Source organism: Diabrotica virgifera, chromosome 1 (assembly GCF_917563875.1).
Source record: "Diabrotica virgifera virgifera chromosome 1, PGI_DIABVI_V3a".
NCBI lineage: Eukaryota > Metazoa > Arthropoda > Insecta > Coleoptera > Chrysomelidae > Diabrotica > Diabrotica virgifera.
In genome coordinates this window covers 242910652-242935307 of record NC_065443.1, presented here as the reverse complement: position 1 = coordinate 242935307, position 24656 = coordinate 242910652, and the positions used below count along the sequence as shown (strand labels likewise).

Sequence of the window (24656 nt, the reverse complement as noted above, 5' to 3'; positions counted from 1 at the left end):
AGGCTTAATGAGTCACCTTGTATGACTCCGCTTTGTAATGGTATAAACTGCGTTAGTTTTCCATTCATATTTGCCTGTATTCGATTATGAAAATAGATGTTTTCGATGGTTTGTATAATATTGATTGGTAAAATTGGAGTTTGGAAATATTTACCACTACTGAATATTCCTGCATCAGACCTCTCTCCCGCTTTAGTCACCAGACTACCAGATTACATTGGATTAATATTTGTACCATTCAGGCTAAGAAGACCTAATTCTTCTAAATTTTTTCTTCTGGTAAATTTCGTGGGCTATCTTGGGTAATTTAGACTTCTTGGGCTTATGTTAAGCCCTATTTATTTTAAGTCCATTTTGTAACTACATTTTATCTCTGACTGTATCATGAAATTTGCCATGGGCTAAGATGACCAGATCATCCATATATCCCAGAACAAAATAGCCTGTCGTTACTGAATCTGTCAGTATCCATCCATCATCGGATTTCACAGAAGAGGAGATAATCCATACCTGTGAACAATCTCTAGCTACCTCTGCTTTATTTAACCCCAGAGTAACGTTGCATATATTACGCACCTCCTTATCAATGACAATCTCTCCATCTGCATTTGTATTAATTTTATTTTTTGATGTTTATTCCTAATTCTCCTTTTTTCTCTTCTTTTCTTTCTTCTCAATAAACTGTTCCTTGTAAGTCTCCTTATATGTATGATTCTAATTATCTCTTTACTAATTTCATTAGTTCTCGTTCTATTACCTATTCCTTTTCCTATAACCTTCCCTTATCCCTCTATTTGCACTTTTCTTTTGATTCCCTGATATTCTGTTATTTTTTATGTATTATATATTTTTTTGATTTTTCAGAGATAAGCTACCTGGGCCACCGCAGAATATCCACGTAGATTTCATCGATTCCCATTCAGTAAATATCAACTGGAATCCACCAATCAAAAACCCTCACACTGTAGAACTATACAGAGTGATGCTCAAGTTAAACGATCCACATAGTAAAGAGAATTTCACAGCGGACACAGCTACAACGCATATTAAATTTCAAAATCTTAGAGGTAATATTCTTTATTTTCTTCGATTGTTGTTTAAGTTCTTTTAGCTCTTCCGAGTGCGAGGAATAAAAAACATATCTCTAATAATATATAGTCCGTCCGCTATAACTTTTCCCATGTGGTACGATTCATTTTCAATCAAATTAAGTCAAAACATAAATTGAAACGAACGTCGATGTGTATATATATTTTGTATACTGTATACTAATATACTACTATGTATACTATGTATACACATCGGCGTACGTTTCACTTTCTGTTTTGACTTAATTTGATTGAAAATAAATCGTACCGCATGGGAAAAGTTATAGCGGACGGACTATATGTTTGTTTTTTCCTTAGGGATTTCTCCTGTGTTTATGCCTTCGTGAATTAGTTGTCGAAGATGTTCGTATAATTTGTTCGTTCCGTAGTTAAACAATTATTCTCCGGGCACGGAGATCATCCGGGTACAAACCCTATACCGGTTCCTTTGTTCCTCGTTAGATACATTTTTAATTCCTTATGCTGTTAGCTTATTGACGAGCAGCAATAAATACTGCTCCGTGAAACACTTTTTTAAAACGGTGGTATCGATTCGTGCGTCGATCACCAGCTTTATAGTTCTACTCTTGATGTGTGGCACGTTTATTGTAACTTATTTCAATGGGTACTTTTAATAGGGCTTTTCATTCACAGTCATTTGTTTCGAGCTTCTGTCATGTGTCACATAATATTAATAAAACTACGTCATACGTTATTGGTATATACTGTAACCTAATGTAACCCTTACACAAGTTATTGGCTAGCTCAGCCTGTCGTAGGTTCTGCGCTGTGCAAGAAAGAATCACTCTTCCAAGAATCTAAAGGAGGTTAAGCAATAAAATTCGAAAAGTTCACATATTCATTTATTGACCTTATTAAATCTATTAAATACACATTATCGCCATTCAAAATATTGAATAAAGGAAAATTGAAATTTATTAACAATAAAAAGACTTGTTGTCAAGAAAATAGTTCATTCAGCAGCACTTTGCGAACATCTAACTGCAAGAGGCTACTTATCTTATGCGATCGTCGAGTCGTCGAGGGATCTCCGTTGCTGTCTTCTGGTCTTGGAGGAACTTCGGCTCCACGTAGCCCTGTTGACTGACGGTGAAGGTGTTCGGGTGCAGGCCTTTACTGTATTTCCATGGTCACCGGTGCAAAACGGCGGCTAGATGGTATTTGATTTGTATAGCCTGGTACATGGGCTCTTCCCAGCGACTAAATAAAGAGAAACAGTGCGTATTACTAGGTGTCAATAGCACATATGAGATCCACGTTTGGCAAGGAGACCCAGTTCGCGTATAAGTAGACCGTCCTACGAAAGTCAAACGGTCGCAACTAATACCACCGAACATAATCTCCTTGCCAACGAGGGTACACAAAGAAAAAATTGTATTTGAAACTTGAATAAAGCTAATAATGGCAGTAAGTGTAAAAAATATAAAGATAATAATAAAAAAAAACTCAAGCATTGCTAAGGATCGCTCACCAAAACATCAGCCGAAAAGCACAAGGTAAATTATAATCAAAAAAACATACTCACCCCAAATAAGTTGGGAAACACCTCTTGTTACAGATAATACTACATTGGTTTTACTTATTTCAATTTTTATGCAAAAGAGAGCAAATTTCCGAAGGCACTCATTTTTAAGTGGGTAACATATTGGAGAAAAACTAGTACTGACGAATATTTAATGCTCGCTAATTACAATAAATAGTTCAGGTTTCAGAAAATTATTATTTGAGGTGCGTTAAGGGAATAGGACAGGAGCTAGAACAATTGAAGTGCGGAACTTAATTTTTGCATAGCGAATGGAAACTTAATTTGAATGGAAAGACTGCAGAATGAAATGTTAACTGAAACGAAAATGTTTGGAACGAAAATTAATTCAAATGTCAAAGAAACAAAATAAAGAGAAAATCTATATGTGAGAAGTAAAACACAAAGGAAGACAAAAGGATGAATTATAGAAAGGAGATGGAGCGTTATAACGTTACAATACCCATGATACAAACCAAAGACGTATGACGTAGATATGTTAATATTATGTGGCACATGACAGAAGCTCGAAACAAATGACAATCGATGAAAAGCCCTATAGTACGTGATCTGAATCACACTCATCTCCTCTCCAAATCTTTTTATCGTGGGGTATTATGGAAGTATTTATAATAGGTCAAACTGGCAACAGGTATATGTTTTCAAAAACATAGTTTGTAAAATTATTTATTAAAATCAGCTAATAGATAAAGGCGGATCTGTTTTGAGGTGGATGTGACAGGTGACATTCGGATTTTCGTATAAAAGTTAGGTGATAACTTCAGCAATAATAATTGACTTATCGTCCTCCCAAATATTTCTTGAACATTAATAAAAACATTAAAATATCATCGTAAAATTAATTTCAAAAAACATCGTTTTTTTTTTCACTTTATTTGCTTATAACTTTAAAACGATTCATTTTGGAGCAAAATCGTAAGAAAATAAAATAAAAATAACTGAATCTTCTATGACATACGACTAGTAAAATATACCATAGAAAGACTGGTTTAATTTATTACCCTTGCTGCAGAATGGCAATAAATACATAAACAAAGGCGAGAGACAAGCATTTTCTTATTCAATGTTTATCAACTACTTGATAATAAAACATTACCAATGAGGCTACTCATTGGTAATGAGAGCCAGTGGGTAATGGGAGCCACCTTATTATTACGGATTTGATGGAATGCCTTAATATAACTGCGGAAAGCACTCCATGATTGATCTTGGGCTGTGATGGCTCGTAGGTACTGTGATTATTAAAATCAGTTCGTATTAAACTGTTCGCCGGAGTTGAGTGAAATTGTTCAAGATTGTTTTAGCGATACGTGGTTACTATTCGCGCCGTTAGTATTACTGTTTTGGTCAGATCCAAATTATTTTATCACTATAGATTCATAAAATTATGTAGTCTCATTGCATCAGATCTGATTTTCGGTTAATTTATGCTGTTTTTGTTTGAAACACCTTAAATAAAAAATGCACCTTGGGGTAATGAGTTCCACTGTGGCCTCCATTACCCAATGTGGTAAATACAATGGTTTTACCCAGGTGGTAGTAATAATGTATAGTGTAATACCATGGTGGTAGTACAATGTGGTAATACCAAACAATTAGTAAAAAGAGCAAACAAAAAACGATAAAACTACTAAAGAAAAATCCGTACACAGAGCCCTAAAGAATATGTTTGTGACTTTTGTTTGAACAAGCAGAATTAGAGTTTTTTTATTATTTTTATTATTGTTTTTATCATTTTCTTTAGATCTAGTTTATTATATGGCCTTTATTAGAAATTATTTTCTCGTTTAATATTAAAGTAACTGGTGGCTCCCATTACCCACATGATGGAGCCAAAACCTTTTTTAAATATTTTTAAATAAATTCTGTGATAATAATTAGTTTGGTTTAAAAAATGTTATATATAACAAAACTATACATGTAAACCTTCCTATATAAATTTTTAAATATGCCTAAAGCTAATAGCATTGTTTACTAATAGTATGGTTTAAATAAAAACATTTTCTTAGGTGGTTCTATAAAAATTTGCACAACAAAAACTAGATCCCGTAGAAGGCGCTTCTTCTAAAATAATAAAAATTGAATTGCTAGAAGTGGCTCCTGAGGTACAACCAGTCAAAGTTAACCAGAATTTGTGACGAAATTATAAACAATAGAATAGTATCTAATTTTGTACCATACCTTTTTATTTGGGTCTTCTTTCTCCACACACATTTTCATATCTTCCGGTACTCACAACATATATTATAGTATTAAAACGATCGGCATTGCGCGTGAAAAAAAAACTAGTTTGATGAAAATAGAATTTCAAAGTTCAAAGTCGTTTCAAAATCTCGCTTTTAGTTTTCAGCTCTAAAATTATTATTTATGTATTTTTTTTTTGTTTTTGATGATAATTTTAAATATAAATATATATTTTAGCTGGTGCAACATATGCTCTCGTTATAAAAGCTGGAAATAGCAAGGGAACTTCCACCCTAACCGAGCCCTTAAAATTCACAATGAGCGATAAATACATCACTTCTGCGGCTAGCCAGGAAGGTCAAGATGGACATGTAGGAGTAATTGTAGCTGTTATTTTGGCACTAATTGTAGTTGCCGCCATTTTCGCGGGAGCTGTGTGGTTTATGAGAAACAAGAAGATGTTAGGAATCAAGAATTCGAACGGAATTGCTTTTGAAAACCCTAGTTACTTAAGAGAAGTCAATATGGATCATATTCAGGTATAGTTAATTTTACTATTTATTATTTTTACATATACTAAGGTGACATCGTACTAAGGTTAGATATATTGACAGGGAATAGTTATTTGTATAACAAGGGAGGAAAGTGCTACTTTTCCTCCCGAGAACGAAGTTTACTGCTCACGCGTAGCGGAGGGCAGTATCATTCGAGGGAGGAAAATGCACTTTACTCCCATGTTATACATATGATTTTTCCACCTTTCTCAAATATCAAGTAATTTTCTCATTTTTAAAATTTATTTATGTAACTAACTGACAAAATTTATTAGAGCACTAAAACTAACAAGTAGGTATAATACAGTATAACTGTCAAGTGTCAAATATTTAAACATTGTTAAATCAGAATAAAAATTTACTGTTTTTACCATTCTGCAAAATACGATATACCATTCTGCAAAATACGATATACCATTCTGCAAAATAAATAAACGTTATAATGGATAGATACTTACGTAATAGATAATAGAATATTGTATAGTGCGTCAATAAGTTATTTTAATCAATGACATACCATGACGTCACTTTTACTTTCCCTCCCTAGGGAAGAAAAGTACGACTTTGCTCCCTACAATCAGGTCAGGAAAAGTATATTTTCAGTAGAGGTAGGTGGAAAAATATTTTGTCTGCATGTACGATTGTTATTCTCATGGGACGACAGCGGAACGTTAATTTTTTTAAGTACTGGCAGAAAGAAATTGAAAGAAGACAATGAAAACCTTCGACAGGAAGAAAAAAACGTTTCGAATGAAAAAGAAACAGCAATATGAAAACGTTCTAAAACGAGATTGTTAACCACCTTAAAACAAAAGGCTCACTAAGATTCTACCAACAGCTGTAGTAAAGAACTCAATACTCAACTTGTGACCGATCTGTCCTAGGAACCTCAATAGCCATTCGGGGCCTAAGAAACAAGAGTTAGCCCAGTAAAACTGGTGGAAAAGATTAAATATATTATATATTCTACTCATAGTCCATTCACTAACGGTAAAATAATGCAAAAGCTCTATGTTTTAAAGAACCTCTTGGATTAACATGAAATTTGGTATAGGTACACATAGCTAATATATCAAAGAAAAAAAGTGATATTGTGCCGATGTGTGCTTTTTCCCTGGGGGTGAGTGTCATCCCTTTTCGGGGGTGAAAACTATACGTTCAAAATATGTCCGGAAATGGATAAACTGACTGATTCTTAAGCAACTTTTGTTCCGTAGCATTTTTCACTAAGTTGATACTTTTCGAGTTATTTGCGAGTGAATATGTTCATTCTCAACACGTTTTAAACACAAAAACCACGCTTTTAAACCGTTTTTCGCAAATAACTGAAAAAGTAAGTATTTTATCGAAAAAAATACCAAAACTATAGACCATAAAATTGTGAAAAAAATGGTGTACCTATGAGGTCTCTAGACCGAGAATAAGCAGAGCTCTAGCAAATAAAAAATAGGTTCATATTCGTCAAATTCCAAATCGAATATTTAAATATGAGCTAACTAAAAAATTAAGCACTTTTGGAGAAAACTTGTTACAACTTTTTAAAATGTTTAAATATATTTGTTTTTTTTTTTTAGTTTCTAGCATCAAAAGTAAGTTAGTTACGCTCAAAATAAAGTTGGTTCATTATTTTTGGTAAAAAAATCGTGAACATCACCCCTTAGTTAGCATTCCAAATGAGATTAATCGTTATCGCTTCACAAGTTACTTTACTTACATATGTTTTTTTTATATGATATGTAAGTTTCATCGGTTCAAAGAGCTTATTTTTGAAGGGCCCGCTTTTAGAAAGATGTCCAAGTTATGTAACAGAGACCTAAAATTGTCATTGAGGATCCGCCTACTTCGCTGCTACGTGTTCTCGATCTTACTTTATGGTGTCGAGTCCTGGACTGTGAACAAAATCAATTTAGATCGCCTGTATGCTTTCGAAATGTGGTGCTATAGAACAATTTTAAAAGTTACTTGGGTGGAGAAGATTCGAAACTCCACTATACTAGAACCTCTCAGCAAGACTACTGAGATCATAAAAAGCAGAGAAATCTGAAGTATTTCGGACATGTAATGAAAGGTTCCAACCAGAGGTTACTGCAAAATATTATGCAAGGAAAAATAGCAGTCAAATGCAGTCGAGGACAAAGAAGAACCTCATGGTTGAAGAACTTGCGAGATTGGCATTGTGTTGATACGAGCATGCTATTTAAGGTGGTACTGAATAAAGTTATGGTACATGGTACATGACATGGTACATGCAGAAGAAGTAGTAGTTTAACGGGCTTGAACGAGTCAGTATTCACCACTGTGTGCAAATTTTGAACAGCTATATCTTAACAAATTTTTGTCTTACAGGAAAACAAAAAATCCGAAATATTCACAAAAACAAAACCTAGATGTTTGTTTTACTCTTAGAGATTTTTGGGCATCACTAATAATTTTTCAGTTATTTTGAAAAAAGCATTTTTTCAAAATTAAAAATTAAACAATTTTACTTTAAAACCAATTTTTTTCAAGTTTTCAGAAATAAGCACTTTGACCTGATTAAACTTACATGAACGATCACATCAATCACTTATTTTGTATTTGCTGTCTTTTTCTATAAATAACAAACGTTTGTTATTGTGACCGTGCAAGTTCGACAAAGCGACACCTGGTTTCTACGCTCAGCAAAATGATTCGCACTTTTAATTATATTGGCCAATTAAATTAGTCCTGGTTACTGGATAATTGTCAAGGCCATAGTCCAAAATAATAATAAGAAGAAAAAGTAGGATTCAGGTTATGTTATTAAAATGTAAACAATTGTATGTAGTAAATAAAATTAGTTATTAAAATGCAGTACTGCAAGTAAAATACAATTAATTAAATTTACCTTTATATAATAATGGCATATCATATCAATATTGTGGAGCAATATATAATTTTTCAACTTCATTGACAGTAGATATGAAATATACGTCAATTTGACAATTTTAATTGACAGTGAATTATTTAAGAAAGTTACAATATTTCTCCGGTATTCTCGCACGATCGTTTCTAGTATCCCTTCCAAGTACTTCCACACCGCGAATAGAAACAGACAGCAATTACAAAATAAGTGATTGATGTGATCGTTCATTCATTTTTCCGACTGTAAATAGGACATAAGTAAAGCAAATTGTAAAGCGGTAACGATTAATTTCATTTCAGGTGCTAAGTAAGGGGTGATTGTCCCGGTTTTCTTTACAAAAGAAAGGGATATACTTTATTTTGAGCGTAACTTGATAACTTTTAATGCTAGAAACTTAAGTAAAAAGACTGTTAAGCAACTTATGTATTTTTACATGATGGTAATTTTTATGTAATTGAAATTTATTTTCTATTGTTTTCGAACTATGGATCTCTTGCAGAAGGTGTCTCTGAGACATCCCAAACGTAACATAACATAATATGTATATTCTTCTTATTAATCCGTATCCTTAAAGACGTTGGTCATTATAGTCCAAGTAATGAAGCTTAAAATAGGACAAAACTTCGCAATTTTTACAGAATGGATCGATTTGCTTCAAAATTTGAGAGTAAGTAGTTGATAGTCCAAGGATCAAAATATATATGATGCTGAAAGGCGATTTTACCATGAGGGTGGTTACCACCCCATGTCGAAGGTGAAAATTTTTTATTATATTTTGACCGCAAAAGTTGGTAAAAACGTTCATTTTAAGTAAAAAACATTCTCTACATTTTTTTGATAAAATTAATAGTTTTCGGTTTATTCGCTATCGAAAGTGTTCAATAACTCCAAAAGATTTCGTTTTATCAAAACAACTTTACTTTACAAAAATGTACCTTTTAAAAAAAAAACAAAACCGTTGTTTTAATTTTTTTAAAACCAATAGAAATCGAGCTGTACTTTATTATATCTGTGGCTTGGTTCTAAAAGGGCCAATGTCAATTTTTTTTTGTAAAGTTTTCTTTTGAATTTAATATTGACCAAATAAAATGCAAAAAATTGACTCTGGCCCTTTTATCATTAAGCCACATTATGTGACTTAATGTTAAAATTTCCAATTTAAATTTTTTGCATTTTGTTTGGTCAATATTAAATTCAAAAAGCTGTACAAAAAAACAAAAATTTTTTAGAACCAAGCAACAGATATTTATGTTAGCTCTTCTTCGTCAAATACTAAATATTGTAGTTTCAAAGTCAAAAGACGGGAAAACTATATATTTTTCGAGGATAACTTGATGAAACTAATTTAAAGTATTTAAAAATATCTATCTCCAGATATAAAAAAGTGTGTAGCTTAAAAATTAAGTGACTTATATAATGAAAAGAATGTCAGTCCCTATTTTTTCAGCGAAAAAGTGATCGCGCGCAACCTGCTTATCACCATCCTAATTAAAATTAGTCATTTACCTTATTTGCTCTTCTTTATTGATGTATTATTAATAGGTTCTAGAAGTTTGATCAGCTTAGAATAATTAGTTCAAAAAAATGGAGTTTACATAAAATTGTAGGTTATTTTATTCCCAAGATATTGGTTTGAAAAAAATTTTTCTACGGCAAAAATTGAGTGAATCGTAAATGAGTATACCATCGAAAAACATTGATTTTTTAGATATAAAACTAACACCTTCGATCGCGAATAAATCGAAAACTATTAATTTTATCAAAAATATGTATAGAATATTTTTTTCTTAGAATGAATGTTTTTATCAACTTTTGCTGTCAAAACATAATAAAAAAATTTCCACCCCCGAGATGGGGTGGCAACCACCCCCATGATAAAAGCGCCTTTCGATATCATATAGATTTTGATTCTTAGACTATCCACTACTTATTATCAAATTTTCAAGCAAATCGATACATTCTGTAAAAATTGCGAGGTGAAAAGCTTCGGTTCCTGGACTATTACATTTACCCATTTAATCATATTTGCAGCCGCCCTGAATAGTTCTATGGAGGTCATATTCGTCCATTGTCGTAGGTTTTTAAGCCAAGAACTGCGTCTTCTTCCTGGTCCCCTTTTGCTATTGATTTTGCCTTCGATTATAAGTTCATACTTTTGATTTCTTACGATGTGACCAAAATATTGTGTTTTCCGTTCTTTTAGTATAAGCTCTCTTTCCTTGTTCATCCTCCGTAACACTTCCGCTTTTGTCGTATGACTCATGTAGGATATTCTTAGCATTTTACGCCAGTACCAGAGTTCGAATGCGTGGATTCTTTTTTGTGTCGCTTCTGTCATTGTCCAAGCTTCAACACCATAGAGCAAGGTGAAGAAAACATAGCACTTAAGTATTCTAGTTCTCAATGAGATATCTAGCTGGCGGTTGCATAGAACTTTTTGTATTTTTTAAAACACTGTACGTGCCTTTTCCAGACATATTCTGATCTCTAGTAAGTGGTCCCAAGTTTCATCAAGGATACTTCCAATGTACGTTATTCTTGTTACTCTTTCCAGATCTGTTCCGTCGACATTGACCTTCACCCTTCTGTTCTGGTGCTTGCTGATGACCATCGTTTTTGTTTTCTTTGTGTTTAATTTCATTCCAAATTCTCTACAGGCTGTCGTTACTTGGTCCATTAGGCCATTATTATTAACATAATTATATCCTTCACTAAATCTATACACTCCAGGTATGCTTATACGCTAAAATATAGTTTATATTGTTAGTTTTAGGCAAATATACAAATATACTCTATAAGTTTAACTAGACATAAATATATAAAAATTTCTTCGCAGGTGCCTCAAAGGGAAACCGAAACAACCCAGCTTGCAAACGGTAGTGCAAATGGTATAGCGGTTTCTTCTTCTTCAGGAGGCCAAGGCTGGAAAAACGAAGCTCTTCACGTGCCTGCACAACAAGAGGTCAATCCAACCTTATACGAAGAATTGAAATTGGGTCAAGATGGTGCTGGATTTAAGAGACTAAAACCCTAGTATGAGGACCTAGAGGATAATGAAGGCATAGAATCTAGGTTTTAAGCAATTGTCACACGTTGTGATAGTAGGATATTAATAAAATATACAGTACGTAAATCTTTCAGCTAGACATAGGTAATATACATTGCGGTAAATGTGGCCACTGCTCTCTCTCTCGATAACACTGGCCAAAATGACATTTCCTTAGGCTAAAAATATTCAGCTACTAGATTGTCATGTTTTAACGTTTATTTGTGTCAGCCGAAATTAAAATATACTCGAGGATTTTGACATCACGAGCTGCGGTCATCTTGGCGTGTCATCAGGTCAAAGGTCAAAGCGTCTCCAAGTGGCTACCTTGGTAGGATAAGACTCTAATAGGTGTGCATCAAGGGTGTTAATTCTGCTACGTAAATCTACGCAAATACTTTAAAGTTATTGCAATGCAGTTCTATTCCCACTAAAAACGAAAAAGTGTTATTCTAAAAGAGATTAAACATAAATAAATAATTCATTTAAAGAAATTTAAAAAAAAACACATTCTACTGTACAAAAAACATGTAAAATACAAGTGTAAATAAAAGGTTTAAATATACCACCTTCTTTTGCAAGACAATAACCTAGACTATTGTCTTATGCTCACAAAATGCTTGTCTTATGTTTACAAGCTCTTGTGGCATAATCGTAGCACAATAACGTCTTATTGTATTTTCTAAATCAACTAGAATATGTGCTCTCTCGATGTTGTTGCCATAGATGATGGAAGATGGTGTCGTTCCAAGGAAAAACAATCCGTGTGACCCAAATCGAGAGACCTCGCAGGCCATTTAATGTGGCTTATTCCGCTTATAATGCGATCCCGGGTCGCGCATTATGAACGGAACGGCCATCCTGTTGGTACCAGACGTATTCTAAACATACATTTGGGAGATTCTGAATAGCTGGAATAATGTTTTCTTGTAAAAGAGCAAGATATTTAGCTGAATTCAGAACTCCTTCAATGAAAAATGGACCAATTACATGGTCACCTAAAATGCCGCTCAACACATTAAGTTTTTGAAAGCGTTGAAATTATCATTTTCGTGAGATATGGGTATTCATTGCAGCTTGACAAATCTCCATTCTACGAAAATTATCTCCGCGAAATAACTCCTTAGTTTTCGAATACAGTGGAACCTCGATAACTCGGATTAATCGGGACCGCGACCGATCCGGGTTATCGAAAATCCGAGATAGCCGGAGAATATGGTAAAAATTAATAAAATACGGTATACTTACAGATAAACTCCGTTAGAATTGAAATAACAGGAAATATATTTATAAATATGCACAGTATTACCTACTCATTAAAATTACTAAAAAAAAACACGAAACCCAAACGTAAGCAAATGGAAGCGAACAATACAAGACACACAATACTAAAGACCATTGTTTATAAAAGAATTTTTTAAATAGTCTTTCCTAAACAATGCTGACAGTTTGAAATAAAAAGGAATAGATACTACAGACAGGTGGCTGTTGTTTCTGCGGCGTGTGCTATGAGTCATTTTTAATATCGTATAGTTCAAATTACACACATAAGTACACATTATCTCTCAAATATTATATTACATACATTTTTATTGTTGAAAGGCTTGTCTGATAATTAACTATTTTGATTGGAAATAAGCCACAATTAAATTGAAAAATACAAAATATTGAAAATCAAAATGTTTATCTGATGAAAATCGGTCCGGGTTAGCCGGACTTCCGGGTTATCGGGGGCCGACTTATCGGGGTTCCACTGTATTTGAAACTCTTAAAGCTATATTTTTTAAAACTTTATTGCCTGTGGTATGTGAGACCTCCAATTCCTCAGCGACACTTCTAGTGGTTCTGGAAATATCCACCTCAATGGTAGCACAAGTATTTTCGTCTCTCATTTCGATTTCCTGTTGTCTTTCCGGGGACATCTCTTTTATTTTGTGACAATCTTGTCTTCTTCTTCGGGTGCTATGTCCGTTTATCGAACGTAAGCGATCATGTTGGCTATCATAACTTTATTCGCAGCAGATCTGAAGAGCGATTCCGAAGTGTGACCAAACTATTGCCTCAAATTTCTTAACCAAGATGTTCTTCTTCCTCGACTTCTTCTGCCTAATATTTTACCCTGCATAATTAGATGTATTTTTCCGGATGTCGACAAACATGCGCAAAATACTCGAGTTTTCTAGACTTTATCATTTTTACCAGTTCTCTGCCTTTCTTCATCCTGCTCAGAATAATATCATTACGCACCCTGTCCATCCAGCTTACTCTCAGCATTCTTCGATAGCACCATAATTCAAAGGATTCAACCATCTTAAGCATTCTTCCTGTTAAGGTCCATGACTCAACTCCGTAGAGAAGAACGGAAAACACGTAACACTTTAAAATTCTTGTCCTAAGACTCAAATTTATGTCATGACCGCATAAAATTTTCTTGTAACGGAAAAATGCTGATTTGGCTTGAGCAATTCTGCAACGTATTTCGGTGGATGGATCCCAATTATCAGTGATTCTGCTTCCCAAGTATGTTATAGCTTCAACTCTCTTAAGTTGTACATCATTAACGTGACTCAAGTTTATGTCATGACCGCATAAAATTTTCTTGTAACGGAAAAATGCTGATTTGGCTTGAGCAATTCTGCAACGTATTTCGGTGGATGGATCCCAATTATCAGTGATTCTGCTTCCCAAGTATGTTATAGCTTCAACTCTCTTAAGTTGTACATCATTAACGTGAATTCCAGCATCGATGACATTATCCTTACTGACGACCATATATTTTGTTTTTTTGATGTTAAGGTGGAGACCATAATTACTGCACTGTGCTACCACAGAATCCAATAGATATTGTAATTCGGTATCACTACTGGCAATCAGTACAGTGTTGTCTGCATATCGGAGATTATTTATCAGTTTCCCGTTTATCACAACTCCACCTTGTGTAGTACTGAGTGCCTCTTCAAACATCTTTTCTGAATAAATGTTAAAAATTAATGGTGAAAGAATACATCCCTGTCTTACTCCACGTTGAATTTGAATCTCTTCTGTATGATCACCGTCTACTCTAACTGTGGCTTTTTGATTCCAGTACAAGTTAGCAATGATTTTTAGATCTTTATCGTCAATATTAGTTGACCTTAGAACATCTAACATCTTAGTATGTGATACTTTGTCAAATGCTTTTTAGAAATCAAGAAAACATAGGTACACATCAGCATTTACATCTCTACTCCTTTGTACTAATACCTGCAACCCAAACAGGGCCTCTCGTGTACCTAGTCCATTTCTAAAGCCAAATTGAGTTTCGCCCAAATGTTCTTCGATTCTTTTACATATTCTCGCATGGATCACACGCAGAAAGACCTTAAGTACGTGGCTCATTAGGCTAATGGTTCGATGATCATGACATTCTTTTGCCTTCGCTTTCTTGGGAATTGGTATAAAAGTAGATTTCAGCTAATCATGTGGTAACTAACTATGATTATATATAGCATTAAACAAGTCAAACAATACTTTACTTCCGCAATCTCCTAGTAGTTTTAGAACCTCTGTGGGTATTTCATCAGGTCCCATGGCCTTCTTTGATTTTGACAAGCGTATAGCATCTTCCACTTCGCTTTTAGTTATAGGTGGTCCACTATTCGCGTCTGTTATGTTGTATTGGTCGATCATCCTGAAAAAGATCCTCAATGTATTTCCTCCATTGGTGCAGTTTTTATTTGGTGTCAAACAATAGATTTTCATTTGAATCAGCTATCGCACGACTACTTATATTTCCACACTTTGCTAATTCTTTTACCTTCTTATGCATGTTGAAAGAATCATATTTTCTTTCATACTCCTCGATTTCGCTACATTTTTGGGAGAACCATTGCGCTTTAGCACTCCTTATTTTCCTTCTCATTTCAGTGTACAATAACTTATATTGGTCTTCATTGCGATTTCTGTGTAGTCTTCTTCTTTCCATCAAATCGAGAATTTCCTGCGTCATCCATCTTTGTTTTGGTTCACATTTCACCGTCTCCAATTTCCCTTTTATATGAGTCTGAATGGTATCTCTTATATTTGTCCATATTTTTTCGATTCGATCTTCCGGTGATACTTCAGTGATACTTTCGATGTTTTCCATTTCTCTTTCCAAGTCTGTTACAAATATATGCTTAACGTTTGGCTCTTTAAGCGCTTCTAGATTCAGTTTAGGTTTTGGCTTTTTCCTAAATATGTGTTTTAATCTTACAGTCATCTTAGCCAAGAGACAATCTTGTACAATCTTGTAAACAGGAAATGTGTGTCAATACGGTCTAGAAAGTATCCGGAATTTTATATTTTTCCTAATTTTAATAGACTTCCTTTTTGTAACATTCTAAGACAAAAGTAATGCATCAAGTAAGTTGTGCCAATAGTAGGTTATGGACAAAATCGCATGGCAACACCATCTGTCAAATATTGTTGTTTGTAAACAGACTTAAAATTTGTGAAATAATGTCGCAAGTAGAAAAAAGAAAAGTGATGGAATATTTGTATAGAAAGGGGGTCCGAAACGTTAAAAAATTAGTGCAATTAACTGAACTCGGGAAAAGTGCAGTGTATGAGACAATAAAGAGGGTAAAAAATGGCATAGATATGAGTCATAGACCAGTTTCGGGTAGACCACGTAAGATTCGCGGAAACAATTTAAATGCTTTAGTGGCTTTAGGACGACAAAATCCGCGCCTAGGGTTTCGAAAATTAGCGAACAGATTTGGAAATCAATGAAGAATAAAAGTGTGCCCAGAAACTGCCCGCATATCACTGAAAAGGCAAGGCTACATATCAAGGAATCCAAAAAAAATCCCTACAATGACACCTCTGCAAAGGCAACGAAGAATAGATTTTTGTCAACGTTTTCGAGAAGATAATTTTAATAATGTCTTTATATCTGATGAAAGTTGTTTCCAGCTTGGTGCAAATTATCTAAAAGTCATATCAAGAGAAAATGTTACCGTTCAAATTTCCAAATTTCCCACTAAAATAATGGTTTGGGGAGCAATATATCAGCGTGGTGCTACACCTCTCTGTATAGTTAATGGTACTGTTGATAGTGCGAAATATTTTGACATCCTAAATGGTTTTCTTCTTGAAACGGCTCATGTTTTGTATCCCGAGGGGTGTCGTTTTCAGCAAGATAATGCAAGATGCCATACTTCTGCTTATACTCAAGCTTGGATGCAAGAACACGAATTGGCAACAATTCCGTGGGCAGCAGCATCTCCAGATCTTAACCTCATTGAAAACATATGGGGATTGATGAAGATTGAAGTGGAACGAGCAGCGCCACAAGATAAAGAAGGTTTGATTCTGTCAGTTTTACAGGCCTGGAACACCATTACCGAAAATTATGGTCTTGACCTAGTTCGGGTGTACCTGGACGTTTAGTTAAGTGTTTAGATTTAAATGGAGGTTGTATAAGTAAATGAGATGAATTATTTGTTGAAATTTTATATTTCAAGTGATAGAGATAAATACCATAAAATTATAACTCTGTTTTTTCCGGATACTTTCTAGACGGGCTATATTTACCAGATATGCAATTATTGTTTATCTACAAGGTGTGGGTCTATTTCCTAAAGTATTAGCAAATAAATCTACACATTTTGACAACGAATTGCCTTGATAATACCATTTAATTATTTGAGCTTTTTCTGTTTCGACCTTTCTGTAGCTAGATAGTGTGATGCCTAGTTATTTAAGTTCCATATGATTTGTTCTGTTATCTGACCCTATAGCTCTAACTTACACCTTATTAGATGTGTTGTTGTACTCATGCATTTAGTCTTTTTTTTGGGGAAATAAACATGTTAAATTTTCTAGCGCTTGTATTAAATTGGTGCAGCATACGTTCTAAATCATCTTCACTTTGAGAGATTAGTATTGCGTCGTCTGCATAGCAGATTATTTTAAATTGTGTTTCTCCCAATTGGTATCCGTTTTTTTGTTCTTACTTTTTTATTATTTCATCCATGATCAGGTTGAACAATAGAGGAGTCAGGGAGTCTCCCTGTCTTATTCCATAATGCCATCTTCAATTGGGTCAGTTAGTCCTTCATCTACTTTTACTTTTATTGTATTGTTCTGGTAGATATTTTCGATCATTTTGATTATTCCGAGAGGTACCTCTCTTGCGTACAATAAATGGATAACTTCCTTTAATTTTACCCTGTCAAATGCCTTCTTAAGGTCCACGAAACATAAGTATGCCGGTTATATGACCTGATACAGAAAGAACAAGAGTAGAATGGAACAACCACATATGCCGAATGACAACAAATAGAGTAGTAAGGACGGCGAGAGACGGTTCCCAAAGAGGAAATGACTCTTATGCCTCAACTTACTGGAGGCACATTGAAAAACAGACAGAGTCATGTTTATACAAAAAGAAGAAGAAGATGAAGAAGAAGAGCTTTTTCTGGAGAAGTGCAAATAAACATTTTAAAACAGTACTCCTCGCTTCGCGGTTCCAATCACAAATCTCTAATCCTAAACGTTTCACGCAAGTAGCTCAAGGTTATACAAAAGTAAATGTCATTTGAACTACCGATACAAATCTTTTGATGTCACTATACTCTGGAGTGTATATTTGTTTAATGCTAATAACCATGCTAATCCATTATTACTGACAATAATTGTAATTGTCATCGAGAGAACGCAGTTGCCATACTTACCTCAATGTATATTACATATGTCCAGCTGAAAGATGTGCGTACTGTATAACACTTCGGGCAGTTATATAAGTCAAAGCTATTTTAAGAGTAGCGTTGCATTAGGTGACCAATTGTGGATATTTGCCCGCAAAAATTTTGTATGTAGTTCTTAGGTATTGTATACATTTATTTTAATATTTTCACAATACCTCAATAGCGTAGTGTCACTGTTAGATTTATTAAACAAATGTGATTTTTATTGTAAATTTATTAACAATTTGGTATATTATCGATGAAGTGGGAAGAATGTGTATTACTAAATAAGTTTTATATTGTATAATTAAACGTAATTAAAATGTGTAAAGAATTTGAATTATCGTAGAGAGAAAATTATTGAATACAATAGTATTTAAAGACAAATATAAATATAATGACCAGCTTTTCCTCATTTTTTATTTCGTCTGTTATAGACTTCTGCTTTATGTTCTTGGACATGAAAATTGTTATATGTACCATTATTTTACGTCAATTTGTGTCCACGATACGCAAATATTTTATATTTCCTCTTTTTTAGATATCTTTTTATCATTCAATATGTTGGTGTTAATCAACCTTCAATTGTAATATTGTACAATCAACCTGTAATATTTTTGTCTTTTTTTATAATTTTCACCAAACTAAAATTTACAATATTTTTATTTTATTCTGAAATGATACAAAGCGAAAAACTATTGTATCAAGTAATTTTTAACTTTAAGTTTGTTTATTGTTTCTATAACAAATTATATTAAATAATTTAAAATTATAATCTTTGATAATCTATATTTCCTAAAAAATATTGCGGCGTTTTCCAATTTGTTATATAAAGTAATCCGATAATTCCTATGCAATTAGTGTATTTGTCTAAACTTTAGCTATTTAATCAACTATTTTCAATGGGAAATTTAAATTTAGCTATTTAGATCAAATTATTACATTCTTTCCATGTTTTGTTAATCGGGTGTCCTCTTTGTCCAGAATCCATCTGGCTAATTAGTTTACTAATGTAACATTCTGATACTTGGTATCTACTCACCTGGAATAATTTTATTTTAAAATACATTTCGGTAATACTACGCTACGGTCGATTTTATAGCGATCTTAAATTCTAAAGAGTTTTATAGATTCGGCTAGCAATGCCATTTCAAACTTATTCCTCGCCGTGTCTGATGTTGCGAGACTTATCCTTGAGCATAGTATTTGTGTTACACTCCATGGAACTGATCTTTTTCTAAACTTATTATCTTTTTATACCAGCATACTGAAGATATAGGTAGGTAAAGATAAGTTGACTTTATTTTCAATAGTGGGGTTAATAGGCATTATCGATGAGCTTGCAAAAGTCTGCAGAAGAAAATCTAAACGCGTATGGGTGATAATTTTCTGAATCTGCATTATATATACATATATTGCTCTTCCAGACAAAAACAAACATAATTTGTTAATCGTAAAAGTAGTAGGTACAGGATAAAAATTAACATAAAATCCTAAAACACCAGTAACAGGTAAACAACAAATAGACATTTCAAAATATAGTGATACTTCAAGGATTCAAAAATTATAAAGGACCCCGCAACACTCCTTATGAAAAAGTGGTCCCGGTCAAATTTAACGAAAGTTTGGTCAATGATACTTCTCGATGTGTAGATTAAAAGATTCCATGGGACCTGGGTCTGAATAACTACTATTCTCGAGCTACCGCCTTCTGAAGTTATTGGATTCGAGTGCTCGGTTTACGTTAAGTGCACTAATTCACGGTGAAGTGAACGAAAATATTTATTGTTGGAAGAAGAAAGACTCATTTTCTTCATGCATACTTGCGTGTTGTATATGAATTCGTGGTCAAAAATAGATGCATCGTATTTTAGTCTTTAGAAAATCTCCGAAAAGTCCTCAGAAAATTAAAGAAGTGCGATATAAAGTGTGCTACAAGAGCGATATAAGATTATCATGTTTTCATAAATGCGTCACAGTTATGCAATACCAGCAGAGCTGCAGTTCCGCCTTATCTTTAGAATGCTACTGAACAGTGGCGGATCTAGAGGGGAATGGGCTAATTCCACTCGTATCATGCTCCAGGATTAAAGAAAAAAATGTTCTTCATTTAACCAGAATCAACGAGATGGAGCCGTCAAAACACATTTATCACCAAAGACCGGATGGTGCGAGGAAAATACGTAGGCCCAGAGTACGATTTAAGGAACAGGTGGAAGACGAGTTACGGGTGTTAAGAGTACAAAATTGGAAAACCAAGGCGAAGGATGGGTAGGAATGGAAGCTGATTATGGAACAGGCCGAGGTCCACCAGGGATTCTAGAGCCAGTTACCATGAACTTTTTAATACAAAATATTGTAAAATGGAAGGTGCTACAGCTGAAGATGCTTAACAATTATTACAGAGATTATTAATTCCGAATATTGTACAAGCTAGTGTTTAGACTGATAATCCGATTAGAAAAAATGGTCAATGGAGAAGGCTTCATAATTATGATTTTGCCAACTTTCCTGTTTTCGACTTAGAATACCTAGAAGACCTTACGTTTGAGATATATCAAATTAAACTGGCACCGTCTTACATACAAGATAGTATAATTAGGGACAATGACGAAGAGTTTCCAATTGATGAGAATATAGATAAACCGGGACTTATAAGTGTTCGAATATTTTCTAGGTTTCGGTAAGCTAGAAAACATCAAATGTTCATTTTCTACACGGTTGATGAAGATGAGCCTGCAGAAGAACCGATTAAAGGGTACTATTGTACCTGTCAATCTGGTGCGAGAACTGTGGGTAGGAGCTTGTGCTCATATAATCAGTGTGTTATGGTTTTAAGGCTTTGCAAGACATCAACCCACTGTTAAGTATCCTGGTAGGTCGTTAGTTAACACGACATATGATGCATCTAACCGAAATCAGCAAAATTCTAACGTACAAATAGTCGAAGATGACTTAAACCCGATTTTTCCATAGACAATTGTAATTTATATTTAGCGTTTACTAACTACCAGGTACTTTGTTTTTTTCGTATTGAGATCAAGTCCATGTTCTTTACTTGTCTTATATCTGATATGCGGAATAAATTTCATGTCAGCTAATGTATTTTTTATGTTTCGACAACTTTTTCTTTAGTTCCGGACCGTGTTACGGGGGAATTACTCCATTTCCCCCTAGATCCGCCACTGTTCAGTAGTATTCTAAAGATAAGGCGGAACTGCAGTTTTGCTGGTATTGCATAACCGTCAAGCATTCATGAAAACATGATAATTCTTATATCGCTTTAGTAGCACATTTTATATCGCACTTCTTTAGTTCTCTGAGGATTTTTCGGAGGTTTTCTGAAGTCTTCTGAATTCATGTACAACACGCAAGTATGCATGAAGAAAATGAGTCTTTCTTCTTCCAACAATAAATATTTTCGTTCACTTGACCGTGAATTAGTGCACTTAACGTAAACCGAGCACTCGAATCCAATAACTTCATAAGGCTGTAGCTCTAGAATAGTAGTTATTCAGACCCAGGTCCCATGGACTTTTTTAATCTACACATCGAGAAGTATCATTGACCAAACTTTCCTTACATTTGACCGGGACCACTTTTCCATAAGGAGTGTTGCGGGGTCCTTTAGGCCTCCTTCAGCAAGAAGCGGACATATTCACCTGGACCGCAATACATGAAAACATGTCTAAGCAAAATATCAACACTCTAATCTAAAGGGAGAGGGAGACTTGTATTATGTATGTATATACCATACGTTAAGTTTTCGATTAAAGATACGTGACTAAAAATCTAAAATATTGAAACGCTAAAAACGCTAAAATCGGCAACATTGCTTATGAATGAGTTGCATTTCCACTATAGAATCGACGAATGACTAAATAAATCCACGAGACTCGGGTGTGGGAAGCGTAGAAGCAGTGTTGCCATGTATTGGGTGTACTACTATATTTAATTTAAAAGTAAACACACGGTATGAACCTTAACCCGTTCCGTGATAATATGATGCTTCCGGTCTTCGGCGTATAATATGATGCTTAAGCAGTCAAGCATTTTATGTAAAAATGGATGAATCTCATGACAATTTCAGTTTAGACTGATATACCCTATATATCGTTTCTCGAATGACCAGATTCTATTCCCATCAGCTTTTTATTTGATCTAAACTTTTCTCAGGTACATTTATTAAAATAAAAGCTAGTCTTAATAAGACCTAGCGAATAACGACGATTTTTTTATATTAGTCCTTGCCGCGTTTACTATTAAGTACCTTTTAATTAAAAACGAAAAACGAAGTAGTTTTCAATCCTAATAGTAAATTATTAATATTGAAAATATATTGGTATACATTTATCTTTTACCTTTTAATTCTTATGGTTTCTGTAGCACTATTTTCCATTGTCTCTCTTCCATTTTTTACAAATCCTCTCTGACTGTGTCTCATCTGGTTTTTGTGAGAATATTCATCTTCTTAAAATCCTTTTTGTTATCCAAAATCCAATCCATTTGCTACATGTATTATTATGTTATTTTTCTGCGCTTTACTGCGCTAAAGTAATGGACAAGATGAAATAAAATTAAATTAGGTAAGATTTTGTACATCCCTTTTTCTGGCGTAATTGCTTATTGCTGACGTTTCGTCTGCAAGTGTAGCAGACATTATCAAAGAGGGTATGGAGAAGATGTAGAATTACCTTGTATCGTTAGCTTCAAGCCCTAGTTTTCACTAAAATATAGATCATCCATAAAACAATTAAAGTTTATATATATATATATATATATATATATATATATATATATATATATATATATATATATATATATATATCATTCCGTTTTATATATAAAACAGATACACGCTTATTATCTGGGTTACGATCCAGAAATAACTTGCACCATTTCTTTAGGAGATGTAGACATATCACCAATGTATACATATTGTATAGCATATTTTTTTAAGTGACTATATAGATATATTATGGTAACGTTTACACCTGATAATGTAGATTATTTTATAGTTTATAAAGCAAGATATTGTTGTTGATCAGACTATATTATAGCTTATTGTTTATTTTTCCATACACTGTAATTGTTAAGTGTTTAATGACCTTTCTATCCTCTAGGTTTTTGTAATGACCTCTTTTTTTAATTTCTTCCAGTTCCGTGACAGCTTATGTTCTTCAATTTGTTCTCTATTATTTTGCAAATATGCAGACATTTACCCGTACCTATACTACAAGGCTGAAGCAATTCCTGTTCACTTAGTTACTTTTCTAAGCTTAAAATGGCATTATGTTACATGTTATCTACCTTTAATAACAGCATTATCTCACTTTTTAACCTTCAAGAGAACTTAAACATAAAGCATAAGTTAATTCCATATACACAGTCACTTAAAAAATATGCAGTACGTATACTTCCATGATATACAATATGTTTTATTAGCTGAGAAAAACCAAAAAAAATTAATAATCCACACTTGTGTGTGTAAAAGAGTGTGTATTTAGATAAGTACACTTACATGTGCCTTCAAAGTAGTATAAAAATAAACTATCGAAATATTGTGTAGAAAAATATTATTTCTTGTACATAATTTTTAAAAATTTGTAAGATATGTAAACACAAGTAGCATAAGTAGAATAAAATTTATCACAGAGGGATGAAATCTTGTTTTTTTTAATGATATTACCTTTATTTTTAAAACAAATATTAGGAACCCACAAAGAAAAAGTTTTCCTGTAGTTGGCTGTATGCAATATATTACAAAAAACGACTAAAATCCTACATAAAAGGTATATTTTTAAAATCCCTAAAAAGGGCTATCACAGAACTAGTATTCGATTGGATGACCAATCATAATCAGTGCTTATCTAAAATGAATATAACCTGATAAGATAATACAAAGTTTTTAAAATTTTTACTACGGTTTTAAGAAAATTTGTAGGTTATATTCACGTGATCTAACATGATAACCAACAAAATACAATATTATAAAAATATATGGGTAAAATCCCTTCAAAATTGATCCGTCATGGAAACATAGATGAAATATGTGAACTTAAACATGGATGTTCAAAATATTCCATGTAATATGCTCTAGGTACCATCTGAGCTCTAAATCGACTTGTTCACATGTTGAATGTATAGTGGCAAGTGAAGATGATATCGGGACGCTTGAACGATGACATGACAGAAGTGACATGTCCACAGAACTTGACCTTAAGGTACTACCTCCATTGACAACACACCTACGTGAATACATTTTTATAACTAAAACATCTAGTTTATTTCATTTTAATTAATTATTTATCACAGTGGAGTGATTGTTGTTACTTTTCTTAATTTAACAAGCTTTACACCAGAGTCTTCAAAACTGACAGGTTAATTTTTCAACTCCTGTGAAACTGTCACTTCTGTCATGTCATCGTTCAAGAGTCCCGATATTATCATCGTCACTTGCCACTATACAGTCAACATGTGAACAGGTCGATTTAGAGCGCAGATGGTACCTAGAGCATATTACATGGATTATTTTGAACATCCATGTTTAAGTTTACATATTTCATCTATGTTTCCATGACGGATCAATTTTAAAGGGTTTTTACCCATATATTTTTATAATTCAA

At 33.6% G+C, this 24656-nt stretch overlaps 1 protein-coding gene across 6 annotated transcripts in view; it reads left to right on the top strand.

Annotated features, from left to right (window-relative positions):
* Positions 1 to 23695, top strand: part of LOC126883113 (Ig-like and fibronectin type-III domain-containing protein 2) — a 1605319-nt gene extending 1581624 nt beyond the window's left edge. For all 6 annotated transcript variants that reach the window (XM_050648382.1, XM_050648360.1, XM_050648367.1 and 3 more), the window contains 3 exons: positions 865 to 1067; positions 5074 to 5375; positions 11111 to 23695. In XM_050648382.1, the coding sequence (XP_050504339.1) occupies positions 865 to 1067; positions 5074 to 5375; positions 11111 to 11308 (703 nt within the window). In that variant the 3' untranslated portion in view covers positions 11309 to 23695. The remainder of the gene's footprint in view (positions 1 to 864; positions 1068 to 5073; positions 5376 to 11110) is intronic.
* Positions 23696 to 24656: the final 961 nt, after the last annotated feature.